The sequence below is a fragment of the Carya illinoinensis genome, chromosome 2 (assembly GCF_018687715.1).
Source record: "Carya illinoinensis cultivar Pawnee chromosome 2, C.illinoinensisPawnee_v1, whole genome shotgun sequence".
Lineage (NCBI taxonomy): Eukaryota > Viridiplantae > Streptophyta > Magnoliopsida > Fagales > Juglandaceae > Carya > Carya illinoinensis.
This window is the reverse complement of record NC_056753.1, coordinates 29,289,080-29,309,477: the sequence shown is the minus strand read 5'-3', so window position 1 is coordinate 29,309,477 and position 20,398 is coordinate 29,289,080. Positions and strand designations below refer to the sequence as shown.

The 20,398-nt window shown below is 33.8% G+C and overlaps 1 protein-coding gene across 6 annotated transcripts; it reads left to right on the top strand.

The window, feature by feature from the left end:
• The first annotated feature begins 4,854 nt into the window (after positions 1 to 4,854).
• LOC122300732 (putative ion channel POLLUX-like 2) lies at positions 4,855 to 19,392 on the top strand. 6 transcript variants are annotated; one of them, XM_043111602.1, is made up of 24 exons: positions 4,855 to 5,350; positions 6,459 to 6,598; positions 6,721 to 6,797; positions 8,058 to 8,176; positions 9,431 to 9,717; positions 10,113 to 10,184; positions 10,310 to 10,385; positions 10,507 to 10,605; positions 10,734 to 10,888; positions 10,980 to 11,084; positions 11,843 to 11,929; positions 13,496 to 13,580; positions 13,663 to 13,810; positions 14,253 to 14,329; positions 14,425 to 14,505; positions 15,879 to 16,070; positions 16,174 to 16,287; positions 16,994 to 17,086; positions 17,197 to 17,323; positions 17,386 to 17,462; positions 17,615 to 17,662; positions 17,767 to 17,836; positions 17,926 to 17,999; positions 18,765 to 19,392. In XM_043111602.1, exons 3-24 carry the CDS (start codon positions 6,728 to 6,730, stop codon positions 19,044 to 19,046), a joined length of 2,538 nt encoding a protein of 845 aa, XP_042967536.1. In that variant the 5' UTR covers positions 4,855 to 5,350; positions 6,459 to 6,598; positions 6,721 to 6,727; the 3' UTR covers positions 19,047 to 19,392. The 6 variants fall into 6 exon arrangements, 5 of the variants coding, with proteins under 5 accessions (XP_042967536.1, XP_042967535.1, XP_042967532.1 ...); XM_043111601.1 differs by having other exon boundaries at positions 6,459 to 6,644; XR_006240068.1 differs by lacking the exon at positions 6,459 to 6,598 and having other exon boundaries at positions 4,857 to 5,350; positions 18,773 to 18,875; positions 18,945 to 19,392.
• The last annotated feature ends 1,006 nt before the right edge of the window (positions 19,393 to 20,398 follow it).

Genomic DNA, 20,398 nt, shown 5'->3' with positions numbered 1-20,398 from the left:
TAGCGAGCGAGCTTGGCCTAGCCTGGCACCTTCTCCTGATCTTTATGGCGTGCGGGCGGATGGACGTGGAGGCCTGCCATCTAACTTTTCAATAAATTGCATAAATTTATTTTTATAAAATATTTTATAATTAAGGCATTTTTTATTCTAGAAAAGTAGCACCATACAACGAAAGACAATCCTTACTCAAATAAAGGTAAACGACAGACAAGACTCACAGGCATGTCAGCTGTTCCTACGGATTGAGAATCATTTTGAGATTCCTGCCCCCTGCCATTACTGGCAGAAGCATCAGCGATTCCAGCATCTGGACCCAATCGACGCCCTAAAGTTAAGGGAAGTGCTCTGCCCACCGCTGGTCTCCTGCTAGGAGTTTTAAAAATTTTTTATTTTTTATTTTATTTTATATTATTTTTAAAAATATTGTTAAAAATCAAAAAATTATAATATTATTAAATAATATTTTCTTAATCATTAAAAAAATAATAAAAAAAAAACGATTCGCTTCCAACATTTTCCTAAAGTTAAAATAAATTAATTTTTTTAATTTAAATTTGATGTAATTCAAGAATTGGACACTCTGCCTTTTATGTAATTCTTCATGTAAAGCTGTGCAACTTTAGACGAAGTGCAGAAAATATTTGGGTGTGCAGCGACTGCGAGGAACGCGTGGTTGTTGGTCAGCTAAAAGAAAGAAACAAATCGACGTTAGGTAGAGGACCAAACAATAATTTTACTTATTATTTCTATATATCATTTTTATTAATTATTTTTTATTTTTTCTAATAAATATAATAATATATTATATATAAATAATAAGTAAAATAATTTAATTAATGTCATAAAAATAAAATATATAAAAGTATATGATATAAGAGGAAGAATATCATTATCTCCACTAGGTGTGGTTACAGAAACTCCACGTACACGTGATGTAAAGCTGCCATTCATTTGTACGAAACATAGGAAAAACCAGTGATGTCACGTGGGTTGTCCGCTACCATGTTCCATACACAAAACTCAGTCAAAAACGAAATAAAATCGTCACTTTGGCAGCTGAAAGAGACGTAAAGCGGTAGAGGCGTAGACAATTTTTTTTTAATAATATTTTTTGTTAAAAAACAAATTCTACCTAAAAAATCAAATTCGACTTAAAAAATTATTATTTTTTAATAAGACTTATTTTTTTAATAAAAAATTTATATGAAATTTATATATTTAAAAATATTTCCTAATGTCTATGATATATATGGGAGGCTTTGCAAAGGTTAAAAAAGTGTTATATTTAATGTTTTGAATATCGTACCAAATACTGTATCGATTAAGATATTAGAATAAAGCATTTTAATATAGACATCATTTCGAGATAGTCGATATATGAATAATTATATATATATATATATTAATTATATTATAAAATAATAATCTATATATGAATAAATTATATTTAAACACACATATATATAAATTATAAATAACCTGATAAGAATTGAGGGTAAAAAAATGAGTTTGTAGTTTGAAGAAATAAAAAAAAAGTAAAGGCAGAAATATTGACTGGTATGTAGGCCGGTATATGTCGAAATATCAGACGGTAGAATCAGTATTTAAACTGGTACAAAATAGATGTAATTTATATACCAGTCGTACCACTACGAAATTTAAAACAATGGTTCTATTGACATCCAAAGTCATTAAGATATGATTATTCCTTATTTATGAGAAATTGTATAGATTTGGGAGTAGAGATGAAAATTTTGAATTTGATATGAGAGTTTAAAATATTAATTTTAGTAATATTATAGTATTGGGATTTTAAAAAGTTGTATTGAAATTTAAAAAAGTTAAATTATTTATTATATTTTGTATAGAGATTTGAAAAAGATGTAATAATGACATAAGAATTTTGAGTTTGAGATGAAAATTTTTTATTACCAAACCTTAGTCTAACCTATTATGGTCAATTTTAATTTGTCTTTTATGGGTCGCATTAGCTCATAGCATTAAGGACACGTTTAGATTTAAAAATGATATGATTTGAGATAAAAAGATAAAATTGAATAAAATATTATTAAAATATTAATTTTTAATATTATTATTATTTTAAGATTTGAAAAGTCAAATTATTTATTAAATTTCATGAAAAAATTTGAAAATATTATAATGATAAGATGAAAAAAAATGAGATACTTTTTGAATCCAAACGAAATAATGCTCTTTGATCAAATATTTTTCACAATTTTCACAAAATAGACATTTCAATTTGTAGATCTATTGTGCAGTTTGCACATGCTTTATTTTCTTTTTACGAGTTTATTAATTGGTATATGTAAGGTATTCACTATATTGTAAATTTCGAACTTTGTTTACTTGTTTTTTTCAGGCTGGGTGAGATAGACATGTTTGTGAAGATGTAGACTAATACACATATATAAAAGAGACCTTATGAGACTTCATTGTCTCCTGAGATTGACTTTGAAAACGAAGCGACGGATTCCTCTAGACTATGCGCACCCGAATAAAGGTTACACAATAATAATAGGGCTTTAAGATCAGAGCTTTTTGTAATGCTAGAATGCTCCAAGAAAGGGTCTTATGTACAAGTCTTCTGTTGATGCTAAAAGATTTTCTGATAAAGATTGAGCTGGAAGACTTGTAACATTCTAATAAGCTGGAAGACTTTTGATAGCCTTGATGTTACAAGTCTTCTACGATGGCTTAACTTGATCGTAGAAGACTTGTAATGTTTCTTTCTATTGCACCTAAACCAGTGATATCCCAAGTTTTTTTTTTTTTTTTTTTTTTTTTTTGGGTTATTGTCTCTTGGATAAATCCCACTTGTTAACTAAAGTGACATCTATTTTTACCATATGCATGCCAAATTATAGGGGTTGCTTGTTGGCTAATGAGTTATGGGGTATTGTCTATATGTGACTGGTACTCTTTATCATTTTTTTCCTGCAAAAGGATGGGCAGGGGTTACCAGCACAGCAACCCTTTATGAGCGTGACCATAAGAGTCTCTCCCTAATGTGAAATGTTTGGTTTGAGCTATATCTACTGCCTCAAGAGCAAGCCCATCAATGCAATATCTTTAAAGTATCCAATTGGTCCAAATGCCAGAATTTACTATTATAAGTAATTTAAACTTTTGTCATCTTGAACTCCTAAGTTCAAAGTCATGAAATACCAACTCGTGCCAACCAGGTTACCACCTTATAGTTACTCTTTTTCATATTCTATGTGAACACGATACATTCATTATATAATGTGCAAGAATACAAAATATATATATATATATATATATATAACAAATTTTTGTTTCTAATACTCTTTATATTCCGATAAGTTGTGAAAAATACACAAATTGTGGATCCCGCTCAAAAACCCTTCTTTGCCACAACTAACACGGTATACTTTTTTTATTTTTTGAACAATCAAACGATATAAATATGGACCATGTGTAATATGATAATATTCCGCTCCAAGAACCTTTCTCTACCACAACAATGACATTATGCCACCTCGTGAACTTGGACTATTCTAAATGTGGCATCCCTAGTTCCTACAATTAGTAAAGAATAAAAGACAACAAAGGTAATCAAAATGACCTCTTTTACTAAGAAATGCAACTTGGTTATGAATATTGAATAAGGGAAATGATATTATCACCAACAAATCCAGGGTACTCCCTCTGTTGAATGGTTGTACCCATGCATCAAGGGTACTCCCTCTGATGTGATACCAATATTCTTCCATCAAAATAAGATTTATTAATAGAATTATGAAGTAAAAGAAAAATGGTTTATTGTAAATAAAATAAAATAAAAAATAAAGACCTGGGTTTAGTAATATGCTTGAAAATAATATCGTTACATACACAGTTATAGAGTGTAAGTGTCGCGCAATAATTTTAAAAAAGAGTAGGGTCTATTATTAAAAAATTAAATTTTTTATATGAGTAATATTTATTTACTTTTTTAAAAAAGATTACGTGACGTTTGCATACTTTACGACTATAAATATCATTTTTCGTTTAAAAATACTAGAGAAAATTATGTTACAAGTAAACCCAATAAAATCTATATCATAGTCTCTTATCTTTTTAATCCGTCATTATAAATTATCAATCTTTGGCTTCGTGAATTCTTCCCTTTCCCCTTCTTTTGCTAAGAAAAAGTTAATTTGTCCCACATCGCCAAGGGAGATGATCTGAGTCAGGACGCTTATAAAAATTAGCCTATACTCACAATCTTTGAATGCGTGAATTCTTCTTGTTTTTCTTAATTATACTTCGAAAGAATGTATAAATTAGAATCTATAAAAAAAGAGAAGTGTTACAATTATAAAAAAAAGTTTATAAAAATAAAATTTAAAATTGACGTGATTTTATATGATACATTATATCTATTTTATAATAAAAATAATTTTACAATCTAACGTATTATATTAAAATACGTTAATTGTATAAATTTATTTTTATAAAATCTATTTGTAATTAGAGCATTTATCTTACATAAATTACAAAATATAAGTTAAAGATCATATTTATCCTTTCTATAAGAATAATATTATATATAATCGTAGAATATGCAAACGACATATAATCATTTTGAAAAAAAATGAAGTTTACGATTAAAAAATTAATTTTTTTATGTAGATTTTATATTAATTTATTTATTTTTAAAAATACTATATAATATTTACATAACTACTATTATAAATATTATTTTTCTTTCTATAATAGATGAAAATGCAACTTCCTTTCTCCTTCTAAGAACGAGCCATCTTAACAACCGCTAGTCGTCTTGCACATAAGCGGAGGTCAACATACCATTTTTATTCATGTAAATTCCACAAAATATAGTTTTAGTTGATGTCTGCATTTATTTATCGATGAAGAGGGATTTTAGCAAGGGTTGGTAGAAGTGCGGTGGTGACGTGGTCCGGTAATTTTTCTCGCGGGTTGGAAAAGGACTTCCAAACCCAAGTGTTTTGCACAACATCGATAGTATGATTATCCCCTTCTCCACTTCTCAGTTCCCGTTTTTTGGAGTTTGAACTAATCTCTGGCTGTCCTCTGGAAAACAAACCGCAATAATTTTTAAGCCCCCACCACCCCAGTTTCCTCATCGACCAAAGCAACAGAATCGGTCACGCATCGTTGTTACTTGTGTGTAGCACAGCTGATATATTAATCATATACAACACTCTTGACTTTCTATCTACTCCCTCGTACCCGTTCATCACCGAGGGGGGAAAAGAGAGATGCTTCTGAGTCTACTGCATAGCTCGCAGCCATGGATATTGCCTCCCCAAGTTCCGGGGCTCAATCGGGTTCCTTTTTCCCGGAGGTGAATTTTTCATGACCAAAGTCTCTTTGCTTTTTTATTTTTACTTTTTTTCCATGTTGTAATCGATTTGTTTGAGTTGAAGTATGTGGCGTTTTCTCCCAGTTTGAATTATAAAGGTGTATTGATCCTGCGTTCTGCATTCTGAATCCCCGTGCTTATTTATGATCCTGTGTTCTGCATTCTGAATCACCGTGCTTATTTTTCTGTTTCATTTGTCCACCGATGCCAAACAATCCCATATTGTAAATTGACTTGATCATCGACTCTCTCTCTCTCTCTGGGATTTTTATCTGAAGTTTAGGGAAGTGTTTAAATCATTATTTCTAGTCAGGGCAGAAGATGAGATGTAGATGGAGTGATCACTTGTATGCAGAATCCTTCATGTCTGCGTGCGGAAGCTCGCGCGCGCGTGTGAAAGAGGAGAGTAAGTGGTTGTCTCTGGGCAGCCGGCAACGTTTATGGTTATGAGCAAATATTATTATCAAACCAGAGAGTAGGATTATGATCATTAGGAAAGAATCAGGTAATGTGTTCTTAGATAGGGCTGAATGCTGACATGGAATCCATGTGGGCGATCCCAATTCAGAAGGGCCTCGTAATGCCATTCTGTCGATCTTCTTTCCCAAAGAGTTAAAAATTCACCATTTGCTGGATGATGTCCTCACCATCCAGCAAATGGTGAGGACAGGCATTACCTGAAAGAATCAGGTAATGTGTTCTTAGATAGGGCTGAATGCTGACATGGAATCCATGTGGGCGATCCCAATTCAGAAGGGCCTCGTAATGCCATTCTGTCGATCTTCTTTCCCAAAGAGTTAAAAATTCACCATTTGCTGGATGATGTCCTCACCATTGTGCTTGGTAATGTGTCCACTCAACCTATCTTATTTGTTTTTTTGGCCTCTTTCTTTAGGCTTATTGTCACTTGTTGTTTGTGGAAATTTTCACACTTTATTTATTGTTACCTCTTCCATTTTTTTTTTTTTTCCCCGGAAAAGCAGTTGTTCTTGGAAAAATTTGTTTTGTGACGGTTAGTTTATTTGCAGTATCATATGCATAACGGTAAGTGTTAGCTTGTTCAGTGGGCAAGGTCTTTTGTATTGTACAGGGTACCTGGGAGCAAATCCTGCCTACACCATGGGAATGGGATTTGAGGGAAAGAGGAGGGTCGAATCCCGTCTTGTATCCCATAGGTCTAAGCGGCCTCCCAGTAACAATGTAGAAAAAATCTTATACAAAATGTCATCCGTAAGATTGCTCCGTGCTGATATCCTCCGCCTGCATTTTGTTACATGTGAAATACCTTTTCTCTTGAATTTTATTGTAGAGCCGGAGCTATAAGAGGCTGAAGTTGACATGATGCTTTTCAGGGTATCAATGTCGGGCAATTTCTGGTGGATCAAATATTCGGATGTACATGCATGCAGTTCCATAATACACAATGGAGGTGAGTATTAGCAGCATAAAAAAATGTTTATCCATATATCTGTTATATGAATAATCTTTCCAAGTTTTTGACTTATATTCATCCACATGCTAGCTTCCACACCCAATCTAAAGTTTTTTGTACGGTTTCAAACAGGCCATCATGCTCTGTTTTGATGTTCCTTACGATAATTCCTTCCGGTTTCAGCTACTTGCAAACTGTTTGATTATGACATATTAGCTTTGCTTTTATGGTAACAATATGATTTGCACAGCAAATGATTCACTTATTGTTATTTTCTTAAGGAGTGCCTATATGTTTAGGTTACCTGATGGTCTTCAATAAAAAATTTTAAATAAATTTTATTTTTTTAGATTTTATTTTTCTAGGTCAGTTTTATTAAAGCTCAAAGTGGCACAACCGAAGTACACTGGGTTTATACTTTACAGAAGATATTCTCTTACATTAATCTCTGGCACTCGACTGTCTCCCATTGAGCTTCCTTCCGAGTATAGATTGCATTGTGAAGTCTTGATGTGACTGTTTTTGGTCCTTTCTCTGGGGGTAACTTCATCTGTTGGCATTGCCTCTTTGTGCCTGCTGTCCATTATTCATCCTTGCTCTGTATATCATATAGCTATGCTTTTCTGAAGCAACTTAGATCAATCAAAATATTGGTTGGCTGATGATGTACCACGTGATGCAGTATGCAGTTTGACCATACGTCTAATGCTGTAATATTGACATGCCATTCACTACCTTTAAAATTGATTATTTCCCCTTTTCCTTTGAATATGGTATTTAGTAGGGAACATTTTAGCCCTTAACAATCATGAATGCCACAGGTAGATGCCAGTTAGAAGCATGGTTGCTTTTTTTCCAGGAATAAAGTATCTTCACTTTTCATTATTTTTTGCCATCATCATCCTGGTGGGATGTCTTTGTTAGTTGGTCAGTTCGTGTATGATCCATATAATGAAATTTGATTACTCTTTTTTTAGCTGGGCAATGAATTTGTTGTATGACTCACTATGAACACAAGTTCAATTTTTTGGGGTGGGGGGGGGGGGGGGGGGGGCAGGGGGCGCGGATGAATATGTGTCAGTTGAGGCAATTCATTTTATTTCAATTATGGCAATCAACAAGATTTTATTTCAGTTATGGAAATCAACAAAAATATGCTTCTCTTTTTCTTTCTTGCAATGGTCTACAGTTCGGCTTTTTGTTTTTTTAACATTATTCGGTGTCTAACCACTGCATAATTATCTAATATCTTTACAGGGAACCCGGGGGCTAGTTCTCAGAGTACAGGGGATAGGTCAGATTCCAATATGTACATTAATGTTTCAGATGATTTGAATGACAAATTCGTTAGGATAGACTGGGATAATTTTTATCAGGTGAGCATTTAATTGGAATATATTTTTCGTTTATTGTATTTTCCTAAGATATATTAAATTTTAGGTAGTGATGCCATGTAAGAACATTGAGTTTCATACTGTTCTTTTGCTTCAATACAAGGACTTAAATATTTGATTTGTATCCTTTTCCAGTTTTATTTTTATTTTTTTTCTTTAATCAAAGTCACATATTGATGTTAACTTACTGCTGCAGATAATATTTACATCTACAACGTCCTGTGCACCCTTGGGATTAGTTGGGACATTGTTCCTAGACATCCGGTGCCAATATTAAAAAAATTTAGAGTATTTCTTGGAACTTGATTGATTAATATTTTGTTTGCTTCTAGTTAACTAGATTATAAGCAATCTAATGGCATTCACATTTATTATCCTCGTCTCAACCAGAACTAAAATAAACTTTAGGTTTTCAATCCATGATTAATGTTATTGGCAGAAAAGTGTCATCATAAAATCATATCCATGATTAAAAGACAAGGAAGAATGAGCTTGGGTCTGTAAGTTTCCACATCTTTATCACTTGCAATCATTAGATTGCAGTGGCACTTGGTCAGAAGAGATAGCAAGGGTTAGTATGGTGGTGATTCCTTTTCCCTTTCACCGCTGGACTGGCATGGGTGGGGAGCGCCGGGGATAGAAGTTGATGAATCTGTTTTCAGTAAGATGCCATTTTGTGCTGAAATTGACTAATCAGGATTTTATGTCAACTCCTATTTATTTACTGATTCATAATCGACTAGTTGCTCAGTAGATGGAACTTTTGGAATGTTTGTAAAGTTGAAGAGTTAAAGGACAAGAAAAATCTTGGAATAACTGATGTCTGTGCCATGCACATGAGCGTTGCAAGAATATGCATGTCAATGTCCATGATTAATTAGTTATCTGTTTTTTAAGCTAACGGTTATTGGAATTCCATAACTTTGAAAGAATATGCATATCAAAGTCAACCAATTTTGGTCCTCTGTTTGTGAGACTGCAATTCTGTATGAATGGAAGATTGCACCTAGTTTCATGACCCTTGGACTTGCTCCCTCAGATTCTTCATTTATTTCAGTTTTTGGCCAAAACATTGTCTAGATAGATGAATTTCTTACTTTTTTGTGTTAACAATGAGTTGCACTAAAAACAATGAGTTGTACTATAAACGATGAGTTGTACTATGACAAATTGCTCAAACTCCTTCTGTATGAATATGTTGTAAATGTCCTGATGCAATGCAAACTGTACATGCAGGGTTATCAAACTAAGATCATGATGGGCTCAATGTCATTGTTTTTGCTACTCAGTCTGACACATTTAAAATTGGCTAATCCATTGGTAGAGGTGGTCCAACAAATACTTCCCTGTATAGTTCATACTTTTGGGGTAGCAAGCTTGCCTTTTGCTTGTGTATCTAATTCCTTAAATAAGCCCAGACCTCTTCGATTGGATGTGTCCTTGCCTTCATTTCAAGATATTAGATGGAGCTTTGCGCGGTTATTGTACTTGCTCAACATCCAACTCGAGAAAAATGTTGGCACGTAAGTGAAGTATATTCATTGTTCATGAGTTAGCGCATTTATTTGTCGACTGTTTCACGAGGAAAACTTCAATTTCCTGGGAAGAGTTCATGGTAGTTTATGGTCAAAGACTGCATCTTTCTCATGTTGATAGTAATGAGTTTTGTGGAAAAAGATCCAGTCAGAAGAGGATTGAACTGTGATTTGATATTTGTATTGGCTCTCTTGCAGTCTAAAATCTAAATTTCAATCATCTGATTGATTTTCTAATTCACACTTGCCACTGGTCATAGTTCATAGATGTTTCCGACATGCTGTTTGTATGCCTACTTCATACTTGGTAAATATCTTAATGTATCAAAAACTGTCTTTGTGTCCTCATTGATGTGCTGGATCATATTGTTGATATTTTGCAGGTTCTTCATTGTGGTCCTTGTAGCGTGCTTCTCCTTCGTTGTCATTGGTGGTTTCCTTTTCTTCAAGTTAAGGTAACCAACTATCTACCAATTTTCCGAGAAATTTTGATGTATAGTTTGTGCCAGTATTTTTCGTTTGGTAGGCGGTCATCATTCCTGTTTGCTAAATTTGGTATGACCAATGTTGAACAACACAGGAAGAGCACCCAGTCTCTGGAGGACTGCTGCTGGGAGGCTTGGGCATGTCTCTGTTCATCATCTACTCATTTAAAAGTGTGACAGCCTCTTTTGAATTTGATAGTTGTTAAAGCACTTCCATTGTTTGTGCATTGCCCATGTCATCATGAAATTGTATGTATTGTGTCTAAGATAATCTTTATGTGTTGAACTGCAGCAAAAAACACGTGTTGAACGAGTAATTGGCTTGGTTCTTGCTATTTGGGGCATATTATTTTACTCTCGCCTGTTGAGCACAATGACGGAACAGCTCAGAGTAAGCTCCTGAAATAAGAAACATTTACTGAAGCTTGCATATCATTCTTTTTAATTTTCTCTCTCTCTCTCTCTCTCTCTCTCTCTCTCTCTCTCTCTCTCTCTCTCTCTCTCTCTCTTTTTGTGCAGAACAATATGCAGAAGCTCAGGGAAGGGGCTCAACTACACGTTATGGAGACTGATCATATTGTTATATGTGGAGTGAGCAGTCATCTGAATTTCATACTGAAGCAACTAGATAGGTATCATGAATTTGCTGTCCGCTTAGGTACTGCTACATCTAGGTAATTGATCTTTTACTACCAGTTCAGGTTCTATATCAATATCTTATGTTTATATCTACAGATTCCATGATCCTCTTCCCCATGTTTACAGGAGGCAGAGAATTCTCCTTATGTCTGATCTTCCAAGGAAGCAGATGGACAAACTAATTGACAGTATTGCTAAGGATCTTTGTCATATTGATGTCCTTACAAAGAGGTAATTATCGAGTGTTTTACTTTCTTCTAATCACCGCATTTTCTTGTAGAAAAGCCCCGTTTTTCTTTCTCTGGGACTATGCCAAGAGTTTATTCACTTGTTACTTTTCTTGGTTGGGGATCCCTTATTTTTTGTGATTTTTCCCATTAAAAGACAGTTTACCTCCATATTGTTCTCTCTCTTTTTTTTTTTTTTGTGTGTAATTATTATTATTTTTATTACTTTCCACTTTAAATTGAGCTACATCCTAAAGTAATGCGAAAGCTATAATTAAAAAGAAAAAAAGCCTAAAATATTAGAACTGCAATGTTGATATTATTTGCTGAAATCACTCAACAGACTAGACTTTAGATGGCTTGATAAAAATATGAGTAATCTCACTGCTTGTGTGAACGGTTTCCCCAGTAAATTCAGTGTAACCTTATAATTAACCAGAATGGAGATATTGCTCGTTAATGTTGCTTTTGCTGGTCTGGATGACTTTAATTGAAAGGAAGTCCTGCAGACATTATGAACTGAATGGTGCTTTGTAAGTAAAAGCTTGATCTCTTCAATAAATTTCATCAATGCCTTTCTTTTTTCTTAGAACATTAGTTACTTTGGGAGTGGGCACCTTGTCCATAATGGTTATCATCACTTATCAGTCTGGATTCATGTTCGATGATGTTAAATACTAGAAGATATGAATTGCAGTTGGATTAGATTTAATTGCTTTGACTTGCTTCCATCCCTTACCTTTTGAGGTTCCCCTTCCACAGTTGTAGTCTTAGCTTAACGAAATCCTTTGAGAGAGCTGCAGCCAATAAAGCACGGGCAATAATTATACTGCCAACAAAAGGAGATCGGTAAGAGCCTGATCAACTTAAAGGAATTATGGAGCTTTCAATGTTTAATCCACTGTTTGGTTAAAAGCTGTTTTCCTTTGTATTAATTGATTGTCCAAGGATATATCAATGTTGCTTTGCCATTGATGGAGTACATTTAAAATTGATCAGATTATCTAGGGGAAGCTATTAGATTCTTTGCATCAGCTTGTTACACTGTTTTCCATGTATCAATGAAAGAGTATTTTGGACCTAGGAGTAAGATGAAGCAAGTTAAGTTGATAACAAAGATCATCATAAGAGGGAATTTATTACTTAAAAAAAATCATAAGAGACAATTTATTATAGATTGCTCAGGTTGAAGACATTTCATGGTAATTGGCCATCTCAATATGGATTAATGTTACTTTTCGACATTGCATTTTTATGTTGTTGTAGGAAGCAGATATAATTATGAATGGATATTGCTGAATTTTGTAATGCATCTTTATTATTAGTGTTTTTGACATATCATTCTTTTTCTTTTAAGTATTTTAGACATCTCATTGTATTACATCTTTTAATCCATTATGCTATTAGAAACACTTGCTAAGAATGTAAAAAGAATATAATGGTCTTGATAGGATTATATAAAAAAGGGACACTTATCAAACAGACTATGATGATCTGATAAGATTATTGCCCATCAATGGCTAGCTTATGCTGTCATTGTCACGTGTTTTTGGTGGATAATCAGTCTAGACCATCTCATTGTCTCATCCCCTTACAAAAGAATAGGTTGACTTTGATATTTGGCAAGATCGTAATGATAGAACCAAAACTAAACTCAATGGGGAGGAGTTGGTTTAAGCAACCGAGTAGGACTAAATAAATTGGTTAATTAGGTTTGTCAATGACCTGCAACAAGTTATTCAACCCAGATTGAAGGGTCTGCAAAATAAAGCAGGAGGCTTTTAAGAATGTTGATTCTGTTGATAATTGGCGTGTTCACTTCAAATTTATGATTGTAACGTCCTAAGGGAGACCCAAGCCACATCTAGACCTATACTCCAAAATGATTAGTCAATGATACAATTAGACCTCATTGGAATCATTACTAAGAGCAAGAATTCTCTTTTCCAAGCAATGTGGGATCCCATACACCATCTACTCTTTTCATTCAGTATGGGGTATTACAATCTGGCTCCCCTTCTAAATTCCCGACGTCCTTGTTGGGACTACCCGTCATAGGTGGCACAGCTCAAGTTCCATGTTTTTGAATTCCCACATTTCTAGTTGGGATATGCTTTGATACTATTTGTAACATCTTAAGGGAGGTCCAAGCCACATATGGGCCTATGCGCCAAAATGACTAGTCAATAATACAATTGGAACCCCATTAGAACCATTATTAAGAGTAATAACTTCTCCTTTTTGAGTAATATGGGTTCTCATACACCACCTACTCTTATCATTTAGTATGGGGAATCACAATGACACAATGGCACTTTTGATTATTTTGTGTAGGGTAACAACATTTTTGCTTTTGAAAAGATTCTTAAAAATCCACTGTTGAATTTTATCGACTTTATATCCTCAATTGATAAGGTTTGATGTTGATACCGATGCATTTCTCTCTGTACTGGCACTTCAACCAATTCCGAAGATGGAGTCTGTCCCTACCATTGTTGAGGTATATTATTTTCTTGCTAGTATCTAGTTGAGGTTTCGTTCTACAATTTACTGTGATGATTATTCCTTTTTAATGAATGCAGGTGTCAAGTCCCAGTACATGTGAGCTCTTAAGATCAATATCAGGATTGAAAGTAGAGCCAGTAGAAAATGTGGCATCCAAATTATTTGTTCAATGCTCTCGGCAGAAGGGGCTCATAAAGATCTACAGACATTTGCTTAATTATCGAAGTACGGTACAAATTCTCTATCATCTAATAATTTACTTATAAGGTTCTCAGTTAGACTTCTATTTAGTATTCAGTTGAATTATTGTTTCCAGTTTTTTTAAGATGGCCCCATCAAATGATAAAAAGTAGGAGCAAAACTACCACTTCAACCCCTCATTTCAATCTCATTTTGGTTCCTCTAAATTTTAGTGGTTGTTTCCGCATCAGTTTGGTTTGGGTCTATGGTTGATGGAATTATCTCCTGATTCAGTTCTGGGGTGGTTTTAGGACTTCCACCTTGATTGAACCCAAATAAAGTTGAGCATATATCGGTGGTATTTTATGATCCAGCTGTCAGGAGCAATTTATTATTTTTCCAAAGTGATTACTTTTCTATCTATAAGTGATGCAGTTTCTACTCAACCACTAAATAGTGTTATGTTATGTCTACTCACTCCTTGCAGAAAATGTATTTAACCTTCACAGCTTTCCTAATTTAGCCGGAATGGACTACAGGCAGATACGGCGTGGGTTTCAAGAGGTAGTACTACTAACAGAATGTGATTTTTGCTTGCAAATAACATCTTATATAGGTATACTAATTTTGAAACTTTTGCTGGATATATATTATCTCAGGCAGTTGTTTGTGGTCTTTATCGGAGTGGGAAGATATACTTCCACCCGAATGACGATGACATTCTGCAGCAAACTGACAAAGTATGTTCCCTCTAAGCTTAGTTTGCATTTCTCCTTATTGTAAAATGAAATTAGGGTAAATTATATTTTTCCTCCCTGACATACCATCTCATTCTTAGACCCAAAATCTTTGATTCGGTGTAACTCAGATTTTAATTTGAAGTTTAATATCAGTTACCCCATTACATCAAAACCACCATTAACTTAATATGTAAAAAGATAAAAATCACCATCCAACACAATTTATATGCTTAGTTTTAAATTTTTAATGTTAAGGGTTTTTTCATACATATTTCTTTTTGAATTAACATTGGTATTTTACGGAGGGGACAAACTGATACTGAAATTATGAAATGAGGTCCAGTTGTACAGAGATAAATTTTATGGGTGTAAGTGAAAATGAGTTGGTAGTCCATACTGGAAAATGTAATTTACCATAAAGTTAGCACCATGATTTAGAAAAATTTTATGCTTTGTGAAACTAAACACACAAGTATTTCTCTTCCAGATGCTTGAATGGTTTTATTGATTTGTTTTGGCTTGGGCTCTTTCTAGTGATTTCCCCAAATATTCATTTAGGAGATTACCGTATGCATAATAACAGACTCATAATATGTCCCCATATGATAACTTACTGTAGTCTGTATGGATCTTCGAGATCTTTGAAGGCCCATTAATTTGGTTACAATATGAAGACATTTTGTGAATGGTTCTAGACTTGACTAAGAATGGTCCATATGTGCAGGCCCACAGAATCCTGTCAATTGATTGATTGACCTTGCTTTGATGCAGTATTTTTCTACTGATTCATAGTTGATGGCTGGAGGGTGAATACTTTTATTCAGAATTTGTTGATGAATTTAACTTTACTTGCTACTGAGACTTCAATCTTTGTGAATGTCTATCTAAAAAAGGACTTATGGATCTTAAGTTGAAGAATATCCAACTTGATGTACCTAGGCACCCATCCAAAAGAATATCCAACTTGGCTGTCAATTACAAAGAAAAATGTCTCCCTTCTTCTGAAGTACATGATCTTCCTGGCAAGGATCAGTTAGTGGAAAGATGACATTCATTTAGTAATGTTACATGGTGAAATATTATCTATCATGATTAGGTGATTAAGCTGAAGTATTATATCCTTTGACCATAGCAAGGTTGATGACCTTGGGATCTGTTATTTTTTTTTTTAGAAATTCCCTGACGCTGATGAGACTAATGCCATATGGAAACTTAATTCATTATGGTGTTTTGTTGTCTGGGCTGGTCATGAATGATTGTCTAATTCAAATTTAATCTTTTTGATTGCCTTTATTTTTACAAAGAAAGGTAAGCTTTCCACAAAATTGTTTTAAGTGTCTACGTTCTAATATCATTTTACTTTCTTGTTTTAGATTTTATTCATTTCACCAGTTCATGGGATGAGGAAATCGCGGGTTGCTCTAAATGTTATAAAAGAAGGAAGCAGTTCAAGTAAAGATCAAGAAGTTGTAGAAAACAATGGCGACTATTCAAATTATGTCACTGAATTGAGTAAAAGAAGACTCGAAAATATTGTAAAACGTCCCAACAGATCAGGTTCCAAGGTAAGAATCTCGTACTGATACTCACTAAAGTAGCAGGATGCTATGGAAAGGGTTTGGATGTCACTTTGATGTTAGTGTGGTAATGTTTTGTACGTGAATACAGGCATCAGACTGGAATCTTGGACCAAAAGAATGCATACTTTTGCTGGGGTGGCGCCCAGATGTTGTAGAGATGATAGAAGAATACGATAATTATCTTGGACCTGGCAGTGTAGTGGTATGCTTCTATTATCCATTACAAATTGTCAGTGTCTCTACTATATACTATTGAATTGTACATTTATCTACACGTGCATGCCTCAATTTTGGTCTTGGAGTTTTTAAATAAAAATTAGGGCAGTAACATGCATGGTGGAGATGCATTTGTTAATTTAGTGGTTGAGCCTGAGACAACCTACAACAATAATTTTATTGACTTTTTGGCTTAGAGATCTTAGATATACTTGCTGATCCGATTGACATAATGATCAGTATATATATTATAGTTTTAGTAATAATGGTGTTATTTAAAGCCAAGACGTAAATGGAAACAGAGAGGACATGCCATTCATATGCTTCTTTCTTGTCCATATGAAAGGTGCTATTGTGCTTAACCCATTAAGTTCACTCCTGAAAATTTTCCAACAGAAGCTTGACAGCCAATATGCATCCCTTACTAAGGATAACCAGATGGGTAACCTGCTCATTTGGTGTCAACAAATTAAAAAGTTCCGAAGCATGCAGTCTAACATGTACTTTGTTAGCTTGAGAAATATGTATTTGACGATTGGTAGGGATATGAGTTCAGCAACCACAAACAAGAGTTAACATTGTTGTAGCTATTGACGCGTGATGGATCATGGTTCAAAAGTCATTTACGTTGAGGTTCTAGATCATACGTTCATTCATATATGCTCGATAACTTTGTGCTTGTATGTATGCAGGAGATTTTATCAGATGTACCGGTAGATGATAGAAACAGGGCAAGAAAGATTGCTGGGCGAGGCAAACTCAACAATATCCAAGTTTCTCACAAGGTATATATCGCTCAGCCAACCGAGAGGGTTGAATCTTTCTCCCAATTTCTTTGATTCTTTCTTCCCTTTTCCTGCTTTCCTTCTTATCCTTTTCTTTCTATATGCTGCAGATAGGAAACCCCATGAACTATGATATCTTGAAGGAAACTATAGTAAACATTCAAAAGTCTTTCCACAATCGTGAGGATATTCCTTTGTCGATAGTTGTCATTAATGACAGAGAGTGGCTGCTTGGAGGTAATTATACATGATGCTATAGTGAGCTGAAGGTTGCCTAGCACTAACTGTTCTCTCTTCAGATCCATCCAGGGCGGACAAACATTCTGCATATTCACTTTTCCTTGCCGAAAATATCTGCAACAACTTTGGAGTAAAGGTGTAAATAGATCACTTAAATTATCTTGTAACATTTGTCCTCGTATTCTATATGCTAAAGATTAATCTTGGAGATTTGTTACTAAGAGAGCTGTGGTAATCATGAAGTTTTGAGAGGAAAGAGAATTAAGTGGATGGATGATTATATTGCAGGTTCAAAATCTTGTTGCAGAGATTGTTGACACGAAATTGGGCAAACAAGTAATTATTACTTCAGGAAACAGTTTTTTCATATACAAATTTGTTATCTTTTATTGTATTTGTCCACATCACCGATATCTTTTAAATGTTTACAATTTCTACAGATTACAAGGAACAAGCCATCCTTGACTTACATAGCAGCAGAGGAAGTAATGAGCCTTGTTACAGCTCAAGGTCCTGAATCCTTGTACTCTTCCTGCTGTCAGATTAACTTTAAGTCTGTACTTTCATATTAGAAGTAATAATCAGTTTGTACAAAGCAGTCGCAGAGAATAATGAACTGAATGAAGTGTGGAAAGACATCCTGAATGCAGAGGGCGATGAAATATATGTGAAGGTAATTACATCTTCCTCCAATCTTGCTCTAGTTCTAATAGATACTTTTGAGGTAATTAGGAATGAGAAGACTTCAGTTCATTTACCAGCAGAGGGTGCTGCCTTGGTTGTGTTATAAAATGAAGGCCGGTTATTCTCTTATTTTGTGTGTTAACAAATTTAGTTGTCCAGAAGAAGGGAAAGATAAAAGATTGTCATGTGACTTGGCACAGACTGCTGATATTATATTACTGATTATAAGAGGCCTTCAAGTGATTATATAAAATTGTTCACTTTCTCATTCATGCTTGGATCTGTCACATTGCATTACATGATATGTCAGTGGAAAAAAGCATATAGGTGGTGAACTCAAAATCCTCATGGGAAAAAAGGCATAACACTCGCTACAAAAGTCTAAATGGACTGCTTCCATTCTAAATCATCTCACTAAATAAGACTAAATGGTTTGGCCCCAAGTCTTTTTTCCTTTTTCTAGTGGTAAATGTTGCGGGAAATCTCTATTGTATAATGGGGGAGCATGTCAACCACCATTCATGACCTTTCTTGCTTTTCCTCAAACCCCGTGGCTTGTGCATAGTCCAAAGTAAGGTTTTTTTTTTTATTTATTTTTTGGTTCAAATTAAGTTGGTCATTTCAATGTCCTGCTGTGAACCGAAACCTTTCAACAGTAACAATCTATGTGATAACTCAATCTATGTGATAACTAACACAATTATCCGTCGGAGCTGCATATTTTACATGCCCATCTTTTTATTTTTCCTGGTAGGACATCAGCCTATACATGAAAGAAGGAGAGAACCCTTCATTCTTTGAGCTCACCGAAAGAGCGTATTTACGGCGAGAAGTTGCTATAGGTTATGTGAAAAACAACGAGAAGGTAGGATATCTTCATTTGGTTTTGAACAAAAATTGTCATGGAACCTCACTCAACCTTATACTGTTGCAGGTTATTAACCCAATTCCCAAGTCAGAACCTCTCTCCCTTGAACTGACGGATTCTCTAATAGTTATATCCGAGCTTGAGGGAGAACAACCCATCATTGTGTAATGTACAGTTCAGTGCATATTACATATGTTTCCCGTTTCATTTTCTATCGTTGCCGGGGCATTGTTGCGGCTATCTTGAAGGAACTTGAGCCAAAATGATGCCATGAATTTTCTTCTTAGAAGATCAAACACCAAAAGATGTAAAAAAACAAGTGAAGTTTTGATGGTGAACTAGCATTCCTGTAAACTTTCCCGTTATCATCATTTTTTATATGAACTGTGCCGGAACTACTCTGCCTCTCTGTAGTCTTCTAAAAGCTAACACTTTCGAGATTATTGTAATTTGTAAGCCAAGTATTCGGCCTTAGAGGTTTATATCAATGTGATAAAGATTCTGAAGTAACCAACATAACGATCTCTCACTTTTGTTCGTTTGTTTTGTTTTTTATGTTTTCGAAAGCATTATTATTTGATGCGAGAATTTATGCTCAAACGTACTCTCTTATTAATAATTATCAATTACAATGAAGCAATGAAATCAAGTTAGCATACTATAAGGAATCCTTGTATCTAATTTGCACGGATATTGTTTGGGATTGTCTTAAGAAATTGAGGCCTCGTTTGGTATTAATTTTTATTAGATGAGATGAAAGTTAAATAAAATATTATTAGAATATTATTTTTTATTTGAAAAAATTAAGTTGTTTTTATATTTTATTTAGGAGTTTGAAAAAATTATAATAATTAAATGAAATGAGATAGTTTGTGAAAACAAACCAAACCTAATTTTTTAGAATAGTGCTTTAATTATAAAGCTTTACTTAAAAAATTCTACTATTAAAAATCGTTTATTATTCGGTAAAATTGAATCTAAAATATTTTTAAAATTAATTACAATATATATTTTTTAAAATATAGAGTTATCTGTGAGAGTTTTCTAATAAAAACTTCAATTTGGTGTTATTTGAAAAAGAAGTGAACTATTAGCGTTTTTTAATGCTTAAATTACGTTTTACAAATTTAGGATGTTAACGATAGTTTTCAAGCTTCTAAAATCAAACCCAAACAGGTGCATCATGCTAAATTTTTTTTCCTTTCTTTTTTTTTATTATTTTATTTTTTATCTTTTAAAGAAAATAGTAATCCTATTAATTAATTAATTAATTATAGATCTTATCCTTTTATCTTCATGCAGCATCAAATAATTAAAAATTATTATTTTTAATATTTCAACATTAGGAGATGTCTCTCTCTTTTTCATAAAAAAATAAATTGCTCTAGATCTAATTTTCAGGAGGCCTCGACTTTCTCCTTCTCACTCCTCCATTCACTAATTTTATCTATCAATATTTCTTTTATTTAGCTTTATTTTATTTTCTTCAAGACCAAAAAAGACATATTTATCGTTTTCAA

What these genes read in the sequence shown, in the direction of transcription:
- LOC122300732 (XM_043111598.1), top strand. Translation starts at nt 5,265, where the DNA reads ATGCTTCTGAGTCTACTGCATAGCTCGCAGCCATGGATATTGCCTCCC. An exon ending in GCAACAACTTTGGAGTAAAG is followed by an intron (nt 17,463 to 17,614) that starts GTGTAAATAGAT and finishes ATTATATTGCAG; the next exon opens with GTTCAAAATCTTGTTGCAGA. An exon ending in GCGATGAAATATATGTGAAG is followed by an intron (nt 18,000 to 18,764) that starts GTAATTACATCT and finishes TTTTCCTGGTAG; the next exon opens with GACATCAGCCTATACATGAA.